This window comes from Zalophus californianus, chromosome 13 (genome assembly GCF_009762305.2).
Source record: "Zalophus californianus isolate mZalCal1 chromosome 13, mZalCal1.pri.v2, whole genome shotgun sequence".
NCBI lineage: Eukaryota > Metazoa > Chordata > Mammalia > Carnivora > Otariidae > Zalophus > Zalophus californianus.
Window position 1 is genome coordinate 53,915,512 of NC_045607.1, and position 23,196 is coordinate 53,938,707.

Below are 23,196 nucleotides of genomic sequence, written 5' to 3' on the forward strand. Positions count from 1 at the left end.
ACTTACAGGCAAACATGTAGGGTAGGCTGGGAAGGTAGAGCATGGAGTAGTACTTGGTTTTCTGACAGTCAGAGAGAGAGAGCAATTCATTTCTCAAGGTCCTACAGCAGTTCCCCTCACCTTGAGGTCTTTCATTTCTTCTACCTACTGCAGTTCTATAACTGCAAAATTACAGAATTTCATAAGATGCCTTTTCTGTAAAGCAATGCAAGGTACTCAAAAGCACAAATCAGGTAGACAGTTATACTAGTTGACTTATTATTTATAAGTTCAAATTGTAAATGGGAATTTTGACCTTTCAGAAGGTATTAGGCATCAAATGCTTAATTCCACTCTTGAAATTTGACTAGGAGCTTGGATTTGTGCATAGGAAGATCAATTTCATCTGAAATTCAGTTTAGTTAAGTTTATTCACAGTCTCCAATATCTTGACTTTTTCCACTACCCACTCCTATTCTCATTAAAATTTCCTTCTTTTTAGGGTTCTCAGCTCTTAGTTACATGTGAGAACAAGAGCTCTGTTTAGGTGATTCTTACTAGGGAGTGAATGATGGATAGAAAAAAAAGTACTGGTATCTGCCAGCGCATATAATTCAAGGACTCTTTGATAGACTTGCCATTATGTTTCCCCCCCATTTAATCTTTATAGTAATCAAGCCTGACAAGGTAGATTGTTGTATTCTCATGTTATAGTTGAGGAAACTAAGAGGTTGAAGTCACTCAGCTAGTATGTGGAGGAGTCTGGTTTTGAAAATTCTGTTCGATTCCATAGCCATGCCTTTGGATGTGTACTCCTAGATTCCACTTGGCCCTTTTGGGGTATTAGCATGGTAAGATAGGATTAGTACATTATCACATACCCATTTTTGATGAAAATATCAGGGAGCATAGGAGGAAGTGTGTGGGCGGGGTACTGGGGTTGGGAGGTGGACCTTCTTCACCATTGGAATGGAATCCCAAACCTGAGTCCCTACCCAGTGTGTGGGTGAGACTAGTCCTGAGTACAATACCTTTTAGCTCTGGGATTTTTTTTCATATGTAAGTTTTATATATGTTTGATATACTTTTTTATTTTTAGATTTATTTATTTGAGAGAGAGAGAGCGTGAGCAGGGTAAGGGCGGGGGGAGGGGAGAGAAGCTCAAGCAGACTCCCCCTTGAGTGTGAGCCCAAAGCAAAGGGTTGATCCCAGGACCCTGAGATCATGACTGGAGCCGAAACCAAGAGTTGGATGCTCAACCAACTGAGCCACCCAGGCGCCCCTCAATATACTAATTTTTATGTAACTTTTAATTTTATTTCCTAGGGCTTATTTCCTATCTTGAACAAATCATTAATAAGCTAAAAATTTGGCTCAATTCAACAGCTGTTTAGAACTTGCCACGTATCACTACAGTGGTTGGAGAGTAGATGAAAAGTCTTGAATTAGACAGTTCTGTTATAAAACTTGACTGAAAATTAAAGGAAAGTAGGGCCAAAGCTAAATCAAGGAAGAATATTTTTAAGTCTGGAGAGATTTGAAAATCTTTATAGGTTGAGTGAAAGAGAGCTAGTAAATAGAAGAGGGAAAATGGCAGGAGAGAGGCAATAAATAATTCATAGATCAGAGTTGTAGAGAAGAGCTGAATAGATCAAAAACACAAGCAGAAAGATTAGGCTTAAAAGTAAGGGAGGAGGGGGCTCATCAAGATTCACAGTGTCCCACTTTTATCTGTCTACTGTCTGTCTCCATCACCCCCTGGCCCCAGCCTTGTGTAAGTAAGCAGAACTACACCAACTGGTTCCCGTTGCCACAGTGGCAACCTGAAGGACTGATTTTGGATTGAGGGACAAATTGTGAATGCATACAGTACATTTTTCCAGGGTGGAGCAAATTTTTTACATTCAGGGACACTTGAGTAGTTAAGTGTGTGACTTCATGATTATGTTATGTTTTTTGTTATTCATTTATTGACCATGTGGCCAAAGCCATGGAGGAGCTTTTGAGTCAGACATCTACTGTCACAGTGGCCTTGAGGGGCTAGTGGCAAATATCATCCCCACAGGTATCAGCATGATGGATCTGAGAGACTTCAGGATGACATATTCTTGGAGGTCACAGATGGCACGAATTCAGCAGAATTTGTTCTACATGTTGAGGTGGGTAGAAAGTTTCCTCCCTCGTTCATATGGAAGTAAAGCGTCTGGTTTGGAAGCCTTTTTTTTTTTTTTTTTTTTTTTGAGAATGAGAGAGAGAGAGGGAGAGAGAGCACGCAAGTGGGGTGGGGATGGGCAGAGGGAGAAGGAGAGAATCTTAAGCAGGCTCCACGCTCAGGGCAGAGCCTGTTGTGGGGCTCGATCCCACGACCCTGATATCAAGACCTGAGCCGAAATCAAGAGTCGGATGCTCAACCGACTGAGCCACCCAGGCCCCTGGTTTGGAAGCCTAAGAGTTCCTGATAGAACTTGAAACATGTGGACTTCAAGAGCATACCCTGCTATGTCTGAAGGTGTCAGGACAGGCAATAGACAGCAAAGTTATATTGGTTAAATGGGCATACTGCTTTCTCTTTCTAATCCATTTAAAGATTAAACCACTCGGACCTCAAACCCAGATACTTAATTTAAAAACCAGTTGGTTCTGTGTGTAAATTGATTCTAGTATTTTTGAGCTGTAACACTCTGAGATATTTAGCAGCTGGCATCACTGGACTTTTCCCTCTTGTGTGGAAGAAGCCATGTCTCTGTGTGTGTGATGCCCCTGTATGAGTTCCCGTCCTATACACTCCTTTCTGAGATCTATTAGAAATGATTACGTTCCCCCTTTTGACAAATGCTGAAAAAAATCTGCACATTAAGGTTGATGGGAACCCCTGAGTTTCTCTGTTGTGTGACCACTTCAGCCAGTAAAAAAAAAAGTCACAGGATTTGCAGGTATTTATAGTTAGTAACAAAGGAAGGTCTGCAGAAAGAATTATCATGCTCCTTTTACTTTTATCTGCCAAATTCTATTTCTGTTTGAATTTTGTCAGATCTTTATGATATGAAATTATAATTAGTGATAATGTGTTTTTATGACATTTTTATGGTTAATAATTAAGAATGATTACATCCACCTAGTATTTTTAAGAAGTAGAAGGAATTATCTCTGGCACAGGGCAGTAGAAGAGAAGGAATTAGCTCCATTTTATAGGCAAGAAAACTTAGGTTCAAGAAGTTTCCATGACTTGCCCAAATCATTCCTTTGACTGTGTAAACAGTTTGTTGTTACTTTTTAGATAAAAGGGCATGGCCCTTGGAAGCCAACCAGAAGTACAGGTAATTTTTGGACAATTATGTGTGATTGTTTTCTATCCAGGAAGAATGTTTTAAATTCTGTTGCCTTTGGATTATCCATTTGAAAGCTGAGGCTATTTTGTATTTTGTAAGGTGGTTATCATGGATGTATTGGTGACATTCATCAAATAGAGTCAAGAATAGTGATAAAGAGGGTCTTTAATGAATCCACTCAGAGGACTTGAACAAAGATATTGTTTCCTAATAAGCCAATAGAAAATAGAATAGAGTATGGCATACTTTTTTTTTTTACCTTTGATTAAATAAATCAGTCTGAATTTCTATTACCCCATCCCTCTACCCTTTAAAGGAAAATATGAAAATAATTTCATGTATATTTTTTGTAGAGTTGTTAGCCTGTTTAAATAGCAGGGTATTCAGATCGTATATACATATTTACCTTCATTCATTTATTTACTCCATAAATATTTAAAAAGTGCCTTCTATAGGCCAGTTCCTATGCTAGATGCTTGGGATATGATGATGAACATGACAAAGAAAGTCTCTGTTCTGTTAGAGATTATAGGCAGGGGATGAAGGCAGACATTAAATAGATTCTCACGGAAATAATTGATTAGTTAAAATGTGCCTGTGTTCTACAAATAAATGGGGTGCTAAAAGAGAGGAACGGTAGAAGTCCCTAATGAGTCTGAGTTGTCAAAGAAGTTTTCTCTGAAGAATCCATGTGTAATCTGAAGGAGAGAGTAGCCGAGCCAAGAGCTGAGGGCTGACCCTACAGAGCCACGGGGCAGAGAGAACACGCAGAGACGGTGCAAAGATCGGACGTGGGAGGAACTCAGTGTCTTCTGGTGAAAAGGCAGTGGGGAGACAGAGGCACCCTATTGCATGAAACGAGGCCTAAGACATCCTTGGAGCAGCGCTAGGAAGCCGCTGAAGGTCCCCATAAGGCAGTGACTTGACGAAAGCCACATTTTAAAAGGTGAAACATTTACATGATCTGAAGAGAAACCAGAGTTAGGAAAGCCACATTTTAAAAAGATCCCTGTGGCTGAAGCGAGGGGGCAGGAAATGTGGGGTTGAGAGTATCCACAGGCCGGACTTGATAACTAAACGAGCAGCACACACACCAAGTTGCGACTGGACCTCAGAGGCAGATTGTCTTTCATTCCGATTTAAAAGACTTGCCTTTTGGGGGCACCTGGGTGGCTCAGTTGGTTCAGCCCCTGACTCTTGATTTCAGCTCTGGTCAGGATCTCAGGGTCGTGAGATTGAGCCCCGAGTGGGGCTCCACGCTCAGTGTGGAGTCAGCTTGGGATTCCCTCTCCCTCTGTTGTGTGACCACCTCTGCCCTTCCCCCTGCTTGCGCTCTCTCTCTCTCTTTCTCAAATAAATAAATCTTTTTTAAAAATTAAAAAACAATAAAAGACTTGCCTTTTCAAGTGTCTGCATCATCCTGTTAGATTCGGAGAGCCAGAGTGGACCCATATTGCTCTTTTTTCCCCTTTCTACTTAGAGCTTTATTTTCATGACAATGAGAGAAAAATGTTTTGTCAAGTTGAAGCCTGGGATTGATTTAATGGTTATAGAGTTTCAGAGTTAACTCAAAATGTTCGAAATAAGCTGCTGCTTATTCTAAGTTTGGAGAAACTTCCTGGGTGGCAGGGAGTTGAGGGTCGATGAAAGCTTTGTAATCGCCAAATAATTTGAAATATAAATAACTCTGATGTGGTAAATATAAATGCATCAGACCACAAGGACCAGATTTCCTCTGGAATATGTGTGAATATAACGAAGGAGGATAGGGACTTTAGTGAAGACTGCTTTGTATTACATTTATATTTTGTCTCTCTAGAAACAAATGAGAGCTTTGAGTCCCAAACCATAACCATATTCTTCCATTCCTACCTCAAATGCCTCTCATGTTGGCCATTTCTTACAAGATGGTTCATATGGGGAAAAGATACAGCCTGCTTGGCCAAATTCCATGGCTATTGTTTCTTGTGTCTGGAAGATCGAAAATGCCTGTCACTCCGACGATGAGCTATGGTTTACCAGTTGGGCAATTTGTCATTGCTTTCTTTTTTCTTGAAAACATGCATTTTTTTTCCCCTAGGTATTCCCTGTAAATGATGAGCCACCAATCCTAAAGGCTGACCTCATCCCCATGATGCATTGCTCAGAGGGCGAAGAGGTGGTCATCACCTCTGAATACATTTTGGCTACTGATGTGGACAGTGATGACTTGAAGCTGATGTTTGTGATTGCTCGAGAGCCTCAGCATGGTGTGGTGAGGAAAGCTGGAGTCACAGTGGATCAGTTCTCTCAGGGAGATGTCATCTCAGGGGCTGTGACATACAAACACACGGGTGAGTGACCACACAGTGACCAGTGTGAGTGAGCAGATGCAAGCACCACCACAGAGTCATAACCCCGCTCCTTGCTGGGGGCTCGGATAATCGAACAGTCTTAATGCTTGCTTCCTTTAAAAAAGAAGCAGCAGAAGCAGCAGTCTGTATCCCCTTTTGTAAGTATAATCACCATATTTAGAGGGATTTCTGATCTCAGTAATGTAATGAATTTCAGAATGGCGAAGGAGCATGTATTATTGCTGCTTTGTTTCTGATGCTTCTGCCTTAGACCTTTAATTCACCCTGGGTTGTCTGCATTCCTTTTTGATCAATTTGAAGAAGACTTTATTTGACCATCACAGCTTTGGGATCCATACATCATAGCAGAAATGCCTGAAGTAAGCACCCTCCGATAATTATAATATTAATTTTAAGGGGCACTTGGCTGGCTCAGTTGGTAGAGCATGCGACTCTTGTTCTTGGGGTCATGAGTTCGAGCCACATGTTGGGCACAGATTACTTAATAAAAATTAAAAAAAAGTCTACTCGATCACCAGCTAGCTCCTAAGAAGTAACTTGTCTGCCTTTTGAGTTCCTGAAAAGCAAAGGTGATATCTTATGTTTTGGGTAGTGCCCACAGCAGTAGTCAACAGTGGACACAGATTAGCGACACAGTAAATGCTTATTTATTAGCTTCATTCTTTCATTTCTGAAATCACATTATATTGTTACCCAAATGCATTTGTTCCCCCTGTAAAATGTTCGAATAAGGAAAATATTAATTCAACATCTGTTATCTGCAAGAGAGAGTACTGGGCATTGCAGGCTGCAAAGGAGTACAGTCCAGACTCAGCTGTGAAGGACTTTTAATGTAAATGGGTAGACGGACGCCCTCACATGCAAAGAGGACAGTATCCCATATCAGTACCTCATCGATCATTGCCCCTTGCACATCTTCTTATCTCTGGTTTGAGTGCACTTCCTCAGTAATAATACTGTATACTTCCCTAACCCCCTTTTACTGCTACTCGATTACAATTTCATGTGTCCTCATCCATATGCTGCTCTCATCTGTAGATTCTGTGGCAAGCAGGATGGGGTATAGAAGGCCAGGTGAGGGTGCAGGGAATAGGAGGTATCAGAATTCCAATCGCTTTCTTATTTGAGAACACAGGGAGGATACATCAGTGAGTGGGAGAGGGATCCCAGGGTGGGGGATTGAGATAGAGAAGGATGAATTTGGAAACGGGTGGGGGAGGTATGGTGAAATAGCATTTTTATATGTACTTTGGAAAATGATGATTTATTAGGATACCAGTTGTTTTATGGTCAATTAGTTAGTAGGCCACATTTTAATCGCTCCGCCGGACATCTTTTTTTTGAAAAATGGTATCTCCTTATCTTCTTAAGTGTGTTTAGTCTTAGGAAGGGTTTCACTGCTTATTTTCCTGACCTGGGGAGCAGAGTCCACCTGCTCGATGCCCCTCAAGAGTCCACATCTAGGTGCTTCATTTTGATTTCCGCAATAGATCTCAGGTAGACTAGCAGAAAAGGGGCCACAGCCCAATGACTATTGGTCTGTGGGTTTTTACATAATTTTAACATCTGTGGTGGGCTAATGCAGCATAGATACATTAGGGGTGAGATGAAGCTGTCTTCTCTGCCAGTGCCTTGCTCCAAGTGCTAAACAACAGGTGTACATCCTTATAAATCCCTTTGGTGTGATAGCCACGTGAGGAAGTGTGAACTCATTTTTTTTTTCATAAGACCTAATAGGACACGAAGCAAATTACTTCAGATAGTTGGGTATTTTATTGTTGTTGTTCTGTTACTAAATTAGCAGAAACACTGCCAATTCGAAAGATGGTTTGTTATTTGAATGATATGTTTCCTGGTAACATTCTCCCAATGACTCAATTGGTAGTTCTTAAGCACTGTGTGGGAGAGAGTATAAAGAGTCACAGTACTACAAGACCCGAAGTTTCAATGGCTCTGTTCTTGCCTCTGTCTGTTGATTATAAAGGCCACCTGAGGATAATTTTGTCACCATTATTTTAGTTGCTTTCCATGATGATACAAATAATACTACCTGCCCATTTCAAAAAAGAAAAAAACTTGGGAAGTGTGGAAAGCATAAAGAAATCTTGAAAAATCACCTACTTACCTCTCAAAAATGATCACTCTTAACATTTCAGTATTGCAGTACTTTTTCTTCCTTTTTTAAAAAAAGATTTATTTATCTATTTATTTATTTATTTATTTGAGAGAGTGAGGGAGGGAGAGAGAGAGAGAGAACACGAGGTGGGGGGTTGTGGAGAGAAAAGGGAGAGGAACAAGCAGACTCCCTGCTTGGCAGGGAGCCCAACGTGGGGCTTGATCCCGGGACTCCAGGATCATGACCTGAGCCGAAGGCAGATGCTTAACTGACTGAGCCACCCAGGTGCCCCTGTATTCCTTCTTCTAATCATAATTTTTTACATAGTTGCCGATCATGTTGTATGTGCAGTTTTGTTGATTACTTTTTTCATTGAGATTATCAGCTAAAATGTTGATTCGTTATTAAATGTTATGAAGTTATTGTAAATGTAAGTTTTAAAAATCAAATAATGTTTTATGATGTAAAATGACATTATTAACCTGCTCTTCTCCCAACATTAAGCATGAAGTCATTCAAAAAAACTTTGTAAAACAATGCTGTGGTTAACAGTTTTAAGTATAAATCATATCCTTAGACCATGCTCCATTCAAGGTAGAGAATTCTCTGCCCATGTTGTAGGCTTTTTTGTGACTAGATGTTCAGCCTGGTTTTCCAGCTTTTCTGTAAATGTAACGCTTCCATTATATTAAAACTATAGTTACTGAAGATACTATGTTTGCTTTTTTTTTTTCTTTTTTCTTTAAAAAAGCTGTCTACTCTTCCTGGAATGATTTTTCTACTTCTCTTCTTGGCTCCCTCTCCCCGCAGGTCCTCCTTCTTCCAACCCAGTTCTCTGCCTCATCTGCCTGGTAAACTACTCATCATTTAATGCTCAGTGTAAAGCAAGCAGAAAGTCTGGAAAGACTTCTCTGACTCTCTCTGCCATGTGTGCCCTGCCCCCATGCCCCTGTCCACCAAAACTTTCATCTTTCTTCACCCTCAGCCCCTTGTACATATTCAGGCTGAGATACATGAATTTTCCATTTAACTGGTAAAATAATGACTTAACGGTGGCAGTTTCATATGGTTTGTCTTAGTACATACACACACCTGTGATATTCTATAACCAAACTGCGTTTATTTCTCGACCATTAGATTGTGTCAGTGCCTGACACATAATAGGTCTTTTGGCATTTGACATTCTTTTGAACTGTCTTTTGACGCTTTCATAATGTCTGCCTGATTCTCTGCTGGAGCACCCAGAACATTAATGATCACATAGAAGCCATTAAATAATATATATTAAGTGAATGAGGAATAAATGAGCTTTATGCCAATTTATTTTTTATAAATATGAATAGATAAGAAGCATCTTATTTTTTACTGCTCCTAAAGTTAAAGGCTGATTATTAATTCTAATTCTCTCCACGTCAACTTTATTTTTTCCTATGAGCCCAGTTTTCTCATTCTTCAATCATTTGACTGCTCAGTAATATCATCTCTTGATTTTCCTTGTCATTAAGTGGGTAGAATAATGCCAAGCACAGTACTGTGTAGATTTGACCAACGTGTCTTGTAAAAAGAGATGACTTCCCTGATCTTTTGTGCTCTCGTCATGAAAACTCAAACAAAATAGCTGCCCTCTTGGTGCTTTCAAGATGATGCATGAGAATTACCAAAAGCACATCTGCAGAACTTTTATGTCCTCTGGATAGTCGACCTACCTCCGTGCTGTTAGTAACCCAAGAGCAGATCGGCCAGTTTGCTGATAAACTGTCTAATCTGACATTTTTTCCCCTTCTTCCTCTCACTGCTTCAGTTGGGGCCATATTAAATCCCATATGCATAGCCCTAAAGAGTAAAAGGAGAACAAAAATAAATGCCACTTTTTCCCCATGTCCTGTTGCTATTTTGCTAACGTTGGCTATTATATAATGAGGAAAATATTGAAATGAATGACAAAAATGTGGCTTGTCTTTCTATTTCACCTTCCCAGCTTCTTCTGTTTCTCCTCACTGTGGTGGTGTGGTTGATGGTTGTTCATTTAAGGTAGTTAATGTAAATGGGAAGACAATGCAGTTGGAAGGACAAGGGTGCCTTCTGCTCTCCCTGAGGTTGGTCCTAACACTAAACAATTAGGCAGGAAGAATGAAACCATCACTAGTCAAGCTTTGTGCCTCTCCCTTGTTCATTTGTGAACTGTCAGACCCTCATTAGCCCCTTTTGCCCCTCCATGTGGTGAGAGATGGCTGTCAAGGATTTCACCAGAGGCAACAGACAGGCAAGCATTTTTTCGTTATTTTCATGACTGTTTCCTTTCATAGTGATAAAACTGAGTTTTACATGTTAGCCACCTAAGATCCTTTCCTCGCCACTCTTGCTTATAGAAGAGGTGTAGGTAGATTTCATCTTAGTATCCTCTACTTTTAAAAAGTCAGGTTTCAGCTATAGTTGTGTCTTCCAGGTGGTGAGATTGGCCTGGTGCCTTGTTTTGATGCCATTACATTGGTGGTTTCGGATGGAGAAGCTGGCCCGTCTGTGAATGGCTGTTGCTACAATGGGCCTCATCCATCTGTTCCTCTTCATGAGTCCTTTCCAGTGTATGACCTCAATATCACGGTACATCCAGTGGACAACCAATCACCTTCAATTGCAATAGGTGACCATGTTTTTTTCTATTATAGTTCCCTTATCTCATCTCCTGTCATACCTGTGGTTTAGTGAAATAATGCACTTGAATTATAGTTAAAATGGAAAACTACCATGCAGAATTGCCTGCGAGAATTGCCTCCACACAACTTATGGAAAACTCCATATTTATAAAAGATTACAAGGCAAAAGAATTTATTTGTTTAAAAATGTGGGTAATTCTGTATGGAGAGAGAATGCAAGTGTGTTTGCAAGTGAGTGAGTGTGTGTGTGTTGGGATGAGGACAACACTGGAATCCTCAAATATTCTGGTTTTATTTCACGTGGGAAAATATCATTAGCCTGCTGGAGAGAGAGTAATTTATTTTATCCATAATAATTTCTATTAGAGCAGAATGAAAATACCAGAGACCATTTATATACCTTTAACCTTATTTGCTTTTTAGAAAGTCATAGCTTAAAAGGCATTATGTATATGTTCTGTCTCTTAGAAAAAAAAAATACAAGCATATGTATGGATGTTATTGTAATTTGCAAACTATCTCCCAAGCAATGTTCTGGAAAGGAAGCATTATCCCTGCAGAATAATTAAGCACCAAGGCATGAAAAAATGTTCGTTATGAGCAATTCATAATAGCTCGCAGGCAATTAACGCTCTGACAAACAGAGGTAACAACTGATCTTGAAGAGTACATAAACTACATTTAGTGGCTTATCATTAAAACAGTTTGGCAATTCTTATTTTCATTTGTCACTTCTATAGAGACACAAGGGAAATCAGAGTTCCTTGAGAATGACTAAAGGGCTGTGCTAGAGCATTTAGTATTTCTGCTGTCTTTCCATTATTGTCTGGCTTGCTTGTACAAGAAAAAAAATATAATTCCACAAGTCAAATTAAATTCCACCCATTACCCCTGAATATTTTCACTGTAAGGAGAAATTATGCCAAAGGAAATGAACATCTCCCATGGAAGTATATTTGCATATGCGCGGCTTCTCTGAATTGGAATTGCAATCACTCCCTTTTGTCTTCGCTATTCTGATTAGAGGATTTCACGCTAAGTCATAAGTGCGTTGTTGTTTGCATGCAGGTACCATGTTCGTGGTAGATGAGGGTTTCTCTGCAGCCGTTACCATTAACCATTTGTCTGCCACTGACCCTGACACTGCAGCAGACGACTTGGAATTTGTTTTGGTTTCTCCTCCCCAGTTTGGCTACCTTGAGAACACGCTTCCTTCTGCAGGTTTTGAAAAAAGCAATATGGGCATAAGCATAGGTGAGTCATGGCTTCCTGATCGGTGATAACTTGCCTAGGTCTATGGATCCGACCGGCCAGATCATGCTTAATGACTGAGTAGGAACTTCAGAAAGGTTCAAAGCACTACGTACACTCAAGGAATTATTATTATAGTGAATACTTTTGAATATTATTGTTTTTCATTTTAATTTTCTATTTTGAATTGCCCCACATATGGGAGTTTACTTCAAACTAAATGGAAATTTCACTTATCAAAACTGTAAGAATAAATATGTAAGAAAGAATGTTTTAAAAGACCTTCAGAGCAACACAGAATACTGTGATAGAATAAATCTGGTGGGAGCTTATAGATCTCCTTCTCTTAATCTTTTAGCACTTTTAGTAGACATTGGCAGAAAAGATTAGGATGTGTATCATGGATGTAACAGAGAGAGCCTGAAATGTTGAAGGTGATGACTTTAAATTTTGGAACCAAAATGTATCTCAGATATTTAAGTAGCCCTTGTGTTTCAGGCAGTAACAACTGAAACAAAAACAGACACCCAAATCAAAATTATTCAAATGCAACACTTTATTTATTTATTCAAAGACAACACCTTAGAAATAAATGAACTAGATGATTCTTTAAGCATCTTTTGGGGCATATCCAGTTTAAAGGTTTAAGATTAATTGAATTAATAGAATGACTGATTGGATAGAAAAAAACAAGACCCAACTACACGCTGCCTACAAGAGACTAATGTCAGCTTCAAGGACACACATAGGCTCAAAATGAAGGTATGAAAAAAAATATTTCATGCAAATGGAAACCAAAAGAGAGAAGGGGTACTTATAACAGATAAAATGGACTTTATGTCAAAACTATAACAAGACACATAGGTTACTGTAAAATGATAAAGGGGTCAATTCATCAAGAGAATATAACAATTGTAAAATTATATGCATACAAATTGGAGCACCTTAAAATATTAAGCATATGCTAACAGATCTGAAGGAAGTAATGACAACAATGCAATAATAGTAGGGGACTTCAGTATTCCACTCTCAACAGTGGATAGATCATCTGCCAGAAAAATCAACAAGGGAACAGTGGACTTAAATTGTATATTAGACCAAATGAACCCAGTAGACATATACAGTACATTCCATCCAACAAAAGCAGAATACACATTTTTCTCAAGTATGTGTGGAACCTTCTCCAGGATAGATCATATGATACATCACAAAACAAGTCTTAGCAAATTTTAAAAGAGTGAAATCATACCAACTATCTTTTCTGACCACAATGGTATGAAATTAAAATCAGTAACAGAAGGAAAAGTAGAAAATTCACACATGTGTGTAATTTAAGATACTCCTGAGCAACCAGTGGGTCAAAGATGAAATTTTTAAAAATCCTGAATTCTTATCACAGGAAAATTTCTTTTCCTTTTTTTTCTTTCTTTTTTAAATCATATCTATATGAGAAGATGGATGTTAGCTGAACCTATTGTAATCAGTTCACAATATATGTAAATCAGACCATCATGCTCTACACCTTAAATTTACACAGTGATGTATGTCAATTATTTCTTAATAAAACTGTAAGAAAATAAATAAAATCTTGAAACAAAAATGGAAACACATACCAAAATATCTAAGATGCAGCAAAAGCAATGCTAAGAGGGAAGCTTATAGTGACAAATGCTTCCATTAAAAAAGAAAAAAAAGATCTCAAATAAACAACCTAACTTTATAACTCAAGGAACTAGAAAAATTAAGAAAATAAGCCCAAAGTTAGCAGAAAGAAGGAGGCAACAAAGATCACAGTAAAAATAAGTGAAATTGAGATTGGAAAAACAGTAGAAAAGATTGATGAAACTAGGACATGGTCTTTCAAAAGGATAAACAACATTGGCATACCTTCACCTAGACTTACCATGAAAAAGAGAGGACTTAAATAAATAAAACTTGAAATGAAAGAAGAGATAATACAACTGATATCACAGGTATACAGAGGATCATAAGAGACTACTATGAACAATTATACATCAACCAACTAGACAACCTAAAAGAAATGGATAAATTCCTAGAATCATACAATCTACCAGGTCTGAATCATGAACTAGAAACCCTGAATAGACCAATAATAAGTAAGGAGATTTAATCAGTAATTCAAAACCTCTAACAAAGAAAAGCCCAGGACCAGATGTCTTTACAGGTTCTATCAAATTTTTAAAGAAGAAAAGAGGAAAACTCCCAAACTCATTTTATAAGACCAGAATTACCCTGATACCAAAGCCAGGTAAGGATACTATGAAAAAAAAAACAACAACAAAAAACCACAGACCAATATCCCTGAAGAATATAGATGCAAAAATTCCCCACAAAATATTAACAAACTGAATTCAGTAGCACATTAAAAGAATCATACACCATGATCAAAAGGAAATTATACCTGGGATGCAAGGATGGTCAACATATGCCAGTCAATAAATGTGATACACCATATTGATAGAAAAGACAAAAATTCTATGATCATCTCTACAGATATTAAAAAAGCTTTTGACAAAATTCAACAATGTTTTATGATAAAAACTCTCAACAAATTGGGTATAGAAATAATGTATCTTGACATAATAAAAGCCATATATGACGAATTCACAACTAGCATCATACTCAACAGTGAAAAGTTAAAAACTTACTCTCTAAGATAAGGACCAAAACAAGTGTGCCCACTCCTTCCATTCCTATTCAACATAGTATTGAAAGTCCCAGCCAGAGTAATTAGGCAAGGAAAAGAAATAAAAGACATAAAAATAAAAGGAAGAAGTAAAATTGGCTCTGTTTGGGGATGATGTTATATGTAAAAATTTTTTAAAGGTTTCACCAAAAAACTGTTAGAACAAGTCAGCAAATTAAGTAGTTTTAGGATACCAAATGAACATAAAAAGATCAGTTGTATTTCTGTACATCAATGATGAACTACCAGAAAAAGAAATAAAATTATTTCATTTACAATAGCATCAAAAACAATAAAATACTTAGGAATAAGTTTAACCAAGGGAAGTGAAAGATTTATACACCAAAAACTGGAAGACATAGACTTGAAATCTTGATGGAAGAAATTGAAAAAGACACAAACAAATGGAAAGATATATTCGTGAATCAAAAGTGTTAATGTTGTAGCTTTGCGCAGTGGCAGTATCGTGGCCAATGAGGTTTATCTGAGGCGCGATTATTGCTAATTGAAAAGTGTTAATGTTGTTAAAATGTCCATACTACCCAAAGCCATACTACCCATTCAAGGTAATCACTATCAGAATTCAAATGACATTTTTCACAGAAATAGAAAAATCAGTCCTAAAATTTCTATGGAGCCTTGAGTTGCCAAAGCAATCTTGAGAAAGAACAAAGCTGGAGTCGTCATGTTTTCTGATTTCAAATTATATTACAAAGCTATAGTAATTAAAACTGGTGTTGGCATAAAAACAGGCATGTAGCTCCATAGAACAGTATAGAGAGCTCAGAAGTAAGTCCACTCATATATGGTCATTTAATTTATGACAAAGGAGCCAAGAATATACAATGGGAAAAGGACAATAAATGGTGTTGGGAAAACTGGACAGCCATAGGCAAAAGAATGAAAATGCACCATTATCTTACACCATGCAAAAAAATGAACTCAAAATAGATTAAAGACTTGAATGTAAAACCCAAGATCATAAAACTACAAGAAGACATAGGTGGTAAACTCCTTGACATTCGTCTTGTCAGTGTTTTTTTTGATTTGACACCAAAAGCAAAGGCAACAAGTGCAAAAATCAATGAAGTAAGTAAGACCATATCAGACTAAAAAACTTCTACAGAGCAAAAGAAACAATCAACAAAATGGAAAGGCAACTGTGGAATAGGAGAAAATATTTGTAAACCACATTTCTGATAAGGGATTAATACCTAAAATGTATAAGGTACTCTTACAGCTTAATAGCAAAGGAGCCCAAATAATCTGATTTAAAAATGGGCAGAAGACTTGAATAAACATTTCTCCAAAGAAGACAAACAAATGGCAAACAGGTATGTGAAAAGGTGCTCAACATCACTCATCATCAGGGAAATGCCAGTCTAAACCACAAAGATGTATCACCTCCCATCTGTTAGAACAGCTCTTATCAAAAAGACAAGAGTAACAAATGCTGGCGAGGATGCGAAGTAAAGATAACATTGTGCACTGTTGGTGGGTATGTAAATTGGCACAGCCACTATGGACGTTCTTCAAAAAATTAAAAATAGAACTACCATGTGATCCAGCAATCCCACTTCTGGGTATATATCCAAAGGAAATGAAAACAGGATATCAAAGAAATATCGATACTCCCATGTTCATTGCACCGTTATTCACAATAGCCAACACATGGAAACAACCTAAGTGTCCACTGATGGATGAATGGATAAAGAAAATGTGATGTAAATACATAACAGAATATTATTCAGCCATGACAAGAAGGAAATCCTGCCATTTGCAACAACATATATGGACCTTGACGGCATTATGCTAAATGAAATACATTAGGGAAAGACAAATACTGTATGATCTCACTTATATGTGGAATCTAAGACCATTGAACTGATAGAAACAGAGTAGAATAGTGGTTACCAGGGGCTGAAGGGTGGGAGAAATGGAGAGTTGCTGGTTGAAGGGTACAAACTTTTAGTTATAAGATGAATAATTTCCAGGAAGCTAAGGTACAGCATGGTGACTATAATTAATGCTATACTGTATACTTGAAAGTTGATTTGAGAGTAGAATTTTAATGTTCTCACTATAAAGACTACAAAATGGTAATCACGTGAGGTGGGTAATGTGTTAACTAAATCTTAAACTTACAATGCTATATGTCAGTTATATCTCAATAAAGCTGGGGGGAGAAGATTTATTGCATTAAAGGTACGCAGTTTGGCTTGTGACTTAATGCTCAACATAGAGCATTTTTCTCTTTTGATTTAGGGCAATGTCAGAATACCAAAACAGCAGGTCAGCTAATTCCATTCAATCCAACCAGTCGTTTGATGTGTACGTCAAGTAGGCAGATGGTTGACTGACTCTTGTTTTCATACAAAGATGAAAGAGATAGTCTCTTTCTTACTCAAGCATGCCAAGAACTATTTATATGGGAGCAGTAGTTTTAATCAAGGGAAGGTCTCTCTTACCTTTATTCCAACTATATAAAGAACAGTCATGAAGTCCCTACACATTCTGGTTAGCAGTTATCCCCCTTCTGTTCTCTGCAAATTGTAATCCTTCCTTATGATTTATGGATATCTGTTTTTATGTTGATGGCTGACAGACATTATAGCAACCCCTGATAGCTGATTCTTAGGTCAACTGCCATGATCTCTTATTTGCTTTTCTGAGAAAATAAGCTATTGGGTTAAGGATTAAGAACCAGTAGCTTGGAAAAAAAATGTTTTTCTTATTTACCTGCTGCATGTTGGTGTGCTCTAGCTTCGTTCCGGTGGAAAGACATGAAGGCTTTGCATATTAACTATGTGCAGGCCAAGCATCTGAGGATGGAACCAACAGCTGACCAGTTCATGGTGTATGTCACAGATGGGAAGCGACGCTCCTTGGAGATACCATTTTACGTTATCATCAACCCCACGAATGATGAAGCTCCTGACTTTGTAGTGCAGAATATTACTGTAAGAAAGATAACGGAATTTTCAATTTCTTTTTTTTTAATCATTTTCTGATTTTATTTTCACCTAGTTCATTTACATTGGTCCAGGTGCACTTAATACACTAAGTTGATAAGGAATGGGGAGAACAGTAACCTATATTATAGAATGCAATTACTTGAAAAATATTCTAATAATGATGGTAATGATTATAATTGTAAACGTAGAGACTTGCATGATTGCAATTATAGTTGCATAGATATAGGATGGAGTGCTTACTAGGCTGTAGGTAGTATTTTGAGTCCTTTACATGTGCTCATGTGAAGGCTTACAAGGCTTTTAGGGTGATGGTATTATTATTATTGCCTTTTAGTAACTGAAAAAATGAGGCACAGAGAGGTTAACTGAGTGGCTCAACATCACAGAGCTTGGAAATAGGTGGCACATAGGGAATGGTACATTGGGGATTTGCACCCAGGCACTTTGATTCCATAGCATGCCCTCTTAACCTATGCTATAATGACAAGGACTCTTAATTCATATATATTAAGGCATCTTTTTATATAGATTTTTTAAAGATTTATTTATTTTGGGAGAGAGCACATGAGCAGGGGGGCAGAGGGAGAGGCAGAGAGAGAATCCTCAGGCAGACTCTGAGCTGAGTACAGAGCCTGATGGGGGGCTCGATCTCACTACCCCGAGATCATGACCTGAGCCGAAACCAAGAGTTGGACACTTAACCGACTGAGCCACCCAGGCGCTTCTTTATATAGCTATTTATAAAGATAGATGAAATGAAAAAAATACAATTTGAATCATTCTTTTTATGTAGTTTTAGAACTATTTTTATATGATAATGTTTGTTAGTTTTATTTAAAAATTCAGATAGATAGTTAAAATGGCCATAAATATCTCTCCTCAGATAACACCTGTTGTCTTTAAAAATATAGTAATAAAAATATGTAGTTATACAAGTTAGAATATTAAGAAACATACATAATGAAATATGAAATATGACAGTCTCCCTCTTAAACAGCCTCTACCTATAGCCACTGCCCATTGATTTTTTTTAGTATTTCCTCAAAAATAATTTGTGCACATGCCAGTGATGTGTGTTTGTATGTATGTGTGTGTATATATATGTTATATATATGCAATTTTGCTGTATTTACTTATAAATCAGGGATCATATTATACCTCCTACTCTCCACTTCTTAAAAAAACCTAATTATGTATTTGAAAACCTTTTCACATCAGCATATAATCTTTTATTTTCTTTAAATTTTTTTATTGTTATGTTAATCACCATACATTACATCATTAGTTTTTGATGTAGTGTTCCATGTTTCATTGTTTGTGCATAACACCCAGTGCTCTACGCAGAATGTGCGCTCTTTAATACCCATCACCAGGCTAACCCATCCCCCCCTCCCCTCTAGAACCCTCAGTTTGATTTTCAGAGTCCATCGTCTCTCATGGTTCATCTCCCCCTCCGATTTACCCCCCTTCATTCTTCCCCTCCTGCTTCTTCTTTTTTTTTCTTAACATATATTGCATTATTTGTTTCAGAGGTACAGATCTGTGATTCAGCAGTTTTGCACAATTCACAGTGCTCACCATAGCACATACCCTCCCCACTGTCTATCACCCAGCCACCCCATCCCTCGCACCCCCCACCACTCCAGCAACCCTCAGTTTATTTCCTGAGATTAAGAATTCCTCATATCAGTGAGGTCATATGATACATGTCTTTCTCTGATTGACTTATTTCACTCAGCATAACACCCTCCAGTTCCATGCACGTCATTACAAATGGCAAGATCTCATTCCTTTTGATGGCTGCATAATATTCCATTGTGTATATATACCACCTCTTCTTTATCCATTCATCTGTCGATGGACATCTTGGCGCTTTCCACAGTTTGGCTATTGTGGACATTGCTGCTATAAACATCAGGGTGCACGTACCCCTTCGGATCCCTACCTTTGTATCTTTGGGGTAAATACCCTGCAGTGCAATTGCTGGATCGTATGGTAGCTCTATTTTCAACTTTTTGGGGAACCTCCATCCTGTTTTCCAGAGTGGGTACACCAGCTTGCATTCCTGCCAACAGTGTAGGAGGGTTCCCCTTTCTCCGCATCCCTGCCAACATCTGTCATCTCCTGACTTGTTAATTTTAGCCATTCTGACTGGTGTGAGGGGGTATCTCACTGAGGTTTTGATTTGGATTTCCCTGATGCCGAGAGATGTTGAGCAATTTTTCATGTGTCTGTTGGCCATTTGGATATCTTTGGAAAAATGTCTGTTCATGCCTTCTGCCCATTTCCTGATTGGATTATTTGTTCTTTGGGTGTTGAGTTTGATAAGTTCTTTATAGATTTTGGATACTAGCCCTTTATCTGATATCTCATTTACAAATATTTTCTCCCATTCTGTCGGTTGTCTTTTGGTTTTGTGGACTGTTTCTTTTGCTGTGCAAAAGGTTTTTATCTTGATGAAATCCCAGTAGTTCATTTTTGCCCTTGCTTCCCTTGCCTTTGACGATGTTTCTAGGAAGAAGTTGCTGCAGCTGAGGTCGAGGAGGTTGCTGCCTGTGTTCTCCTTTAGGATTTCGATGGACTCCTGTCTCACATTTAGGTCTTTCAGCCATTTTGAGTCTGTTTTTGTGTGTGGTGTAAGGAAATGGTTCAGTTTCATTCTTCCGCATGTGGCTGTCCAATTTTCCCAACACCATTTGTTGAAGAGACTGTCTTTTTTTCCATTGGACGTTCTTTCCTGCTTTGTCAAAGATGAGTTGACCATAGAGTTGAGGGTCCATTTCTGGGCTCTCTATTCTGTTCCATTGATCTAGGTGTCTGTTTTTGTGCCAGTACCATACTGTCTTGATGATGACAGCTTTGTAATAGAGCTTGAAGTCCGGAATTGTGATGTCGCCAGCTTTGCTTTTCCTTTTCAACATTCCTCTGGCTATTTGAGGTCTTTTCTGGTTCCATTTCTTTGAAAAAAGTGGATGGTATTTTGATGGGGATTGCATTGAATGTGTAGATTGCTCTAGGTAGCATTGACATCTTCACAATATTTGTTCTTCCAATCCATGAGCATGGAACGTTTTTCCATTTCTTTGTGTCTTCCTCAATTTCTTTCATGAGTATTTTATAGTTTTCTGAGTACAGATCCTTTGCCTCTTTGGTTAGATTTATTCCTAGGTATCTTATGGTTTTCGGTGCAATTGTAAATGGGATCGACTCCTTCATTTCTCTCTCTTCTGTCTTGTTGTTGGTGTATAGGAATGCCACTGATTTCTGTGCATTGATTTTATATCCTGCCACTTTACTGAATTCCTGTATGAGTTCTAGCAGTTTTGGGGTGGAGTCTTTTGGGTTTTCCACATAAAGTATCATATCATCTGCAAAGAGTGAGAGTTTGACTTCCTCTTTGCTGATTTGGATGCCTTTGATTTCTTTTTGTTGTCTGATTGCTGTGGCTAGGACTTCTAATACTCTGTTCAATAGCAGTGGTGATAGTAGACATCCCTGCCTTGTTCCTGACCTTAGGGGGAAAGCTCTCAGTTTTTTCCCATTGAGAATGATATTCCCTCTAGGTTTTTCATAGATGGCTTTTATGATATTGAGGTGTGTTCCCTCTATCCCTACACTCTGAAGAGTTTTGATCAAGAAAGGAGCTGTACTTTGTCAAATGCTTTTTCTGCATCTATTGAGAGGATGATAGGATTCTTATTCTTTCTTTTGTTAATGTATTGTATCACGTTGATTGATTTGCAGATGTTGAACCAACCTTGCAGCCCAGGGATAAATCCCACTTGGTCATGGTGAATAATCCTTTTAATGTACTGTTGGATCCTATTGTTTAGTATTTTGGTGAGAATTTTTGCATCCATGTTCACCAAGGATATTGGTCTGTAATTCTCCTTTTTGATGGGGTCTTTGTCTGCTTTTGGGATCAAGGTAATGGTGGCCTCATAAAACGAGTTTGGAAGTTTTCCTTCCATTTCTATTTTTTGGAACAGTTTCAGGAGAATAGGTATTAATTCTTGAAATGTTTGGTAGAATTCCCCTGGGAAGCCATCTGGTCCTGGGCTTTTGTTGGTTGGGAGATTTTTGATGACTGCTTTAATTTCCTTTGTGGTTATAGGTCTGTTCAGGTTTCTATTTCTTTCTGGTTCAGTTTTGGTAGTGGATACATCTCTAGGAATGCATCCATTTCTTCCAGGTTATGTAATTTGCTGGCATATAGTTGCTCATAATATGTTCTTATAATTGTTTGTATTTTTTTGGTGTTGGTTGTGATCTCTCCTCTTTCATTCATGGTTTTGTGGATTTGGGTCATTTTTCTTTTTGATCAGTCTGGCCAGGGTTTATCAATCTTGTTAATTCTTTCAAAGAACCAGCTCCTAGTTTTGTTGATCTGTTCTACTGTTCTTTTGGTTTCTATTTCATTGATTTCTGCTTTGATCTTTATTATTTCTCTTCTCTTGCCTGGGTTTAGGCTTTATTTGCTGTTTTTCCTCTAGCTTCTTTAGGTGTAGGGTTAGATTGTGTATTTGAGACCTTTCTTGTTTCTTGAGAAAGCCTTGTATTGCTTTATACTTTCCTCTTAGGACTGCCTTTGCTGCATCCCAAAGATTTTGAACAGTTGTGTTTTCATTTTCACTTGTTTCCATGAATTTTTTTAATTCTTCTTTAATTTCCTGGTTGACCCATTCATTCTTTAGTAGGATGCTCTTTAGCCTCCATGTATTTGAGTTCTTTCCAACTTTCCTCTTGTGATTAAGTTCTAGTTTCAAAGCATTGTGGTCTGAAAATATTCAGGGAATAATCCCAATCTTTTGGTACCGGTTGAGACCTGATTTGTGACCTAGGATGTGATCCATTCTGGAGAATGTTCCGTGGGCACTAGAGAAGAATGTGTATTCCGTTGCTTTGGGATGGAATGTTCTGAATATGTCTGTTAAGTCCATTTGGTCCAGGGTGTCATTTAAAGTCTTTATTTCCTTGTTGATCTTTTGCTTAGATGATCTGTCCATTTCAGTCAGGGGGGTGTTAAAGTCCCCCACGATTATTGTATTGTTGTCAATGTGTTTCTTTGCTTTTGTTATTAATTGCCTTATATAATTGGCTGCTCCCATGTTAGGGGCATAGATATTTACAATTGTTAGATCTTCTTGTTGCATAGACCCTTTAAGTAGGATATAGTGTCCTTCCTCATCTCTTATTACAGTCTTTGTTTTAAAATCTAATTTGTCTGATATAAGGATTGCCACCCCAGCTTTCTTTTGGTGTCCATTAGCATGGTAAATGGTTTTCCACCCCTTCACTTTCAATGGTGGGGTGTGGGGTGTCTTTGGGTCTAAAATGAGTCTCTTGCAGACAGCATATCGATGGGTCTTGTGTTTTAATCCAGTCTGATAGCCTGTGTCTTTTGCCTGGGGCATTTAGCCCATTTACATTCAGGGTAACTATTGAAAGATATGAATTTAGTGCTATTGTATTGCCTGTAAGGTGACTGTTACTGTATACTTTCTGTGTTCCTTTCTGGTCTATGCTGCTTTTAGGCTCTCTTTTTGCTTAGAGGACCCCTTTTAATATTTCTTGTAGGGCTGGTTTCGTGTTTGCAAATTCCTTTAGTTTTTGATTGTCCTGGAAGCTTTTTATCTCTCCTTCTATTTTCAATGACAGCCTAGCTGGATATAGTATTCTTGGCTGCATATTTTTCTCGTTTAGTGCTCTCAATATATCCTCCCAGTCCTTTCTGGCCTGCCAGGTCTCTGTGGATAGGTCTGTTGCCAGTCTAATGTTTCTACCATTATAGGTTACATATCTCTTCTCCCGAGCTGCTTTCAAGATTTTCT

General features: G+C 38.1%; 1 protein-coding gene and 1 pseudogene across 7 annotated transcripts in view; both read left to right on the top strand.

Moving 5' to 3' along the window:
- FREM1 (FRAS1 related extracellular matrix 1) overlaps positions 1-23,196 on the top strand; it is a 175,862-nt gene that overhangs the window by 79,298 nt on the left and 73,368 nt on the right. For 6 of the 7 annotated variants that reach the window (XR_003523839.1, XM_027616577.2, XM_027616575.2 and 3 more), the window contains 5 exons: positions 2,045-2,138; positions 5,389-5,641; positions 10,225-10,419; positions 11,501-11,686; positions 17,154-17,350. Coding sequence is in view for 6 of the 7 variants with exons in the window: in XM_027616577.2 (XP_027472378.2) it covers positions 2,045-2,138; positions 5,389-5,641; positions 10,225-10,419; positions 11,501-11,686; positions 17,154-17,350 (925 nt within the window). In the remaining variant the exon portion in view is untranslated. The remainder of the gene's footprint in view (positions 1-2,044; positions 2,139-5,388; positions 5,642-10,224; positions 10,420-11,500; positions 11,687-17,153; positions 17,351-23,196) is intronic. The other variant, XM_035723762.1, reaches the window with a different exon arrangement.
- LOC113935222 lies at positions 14,835-15,019 on the top strand (annotated as a pseudogene).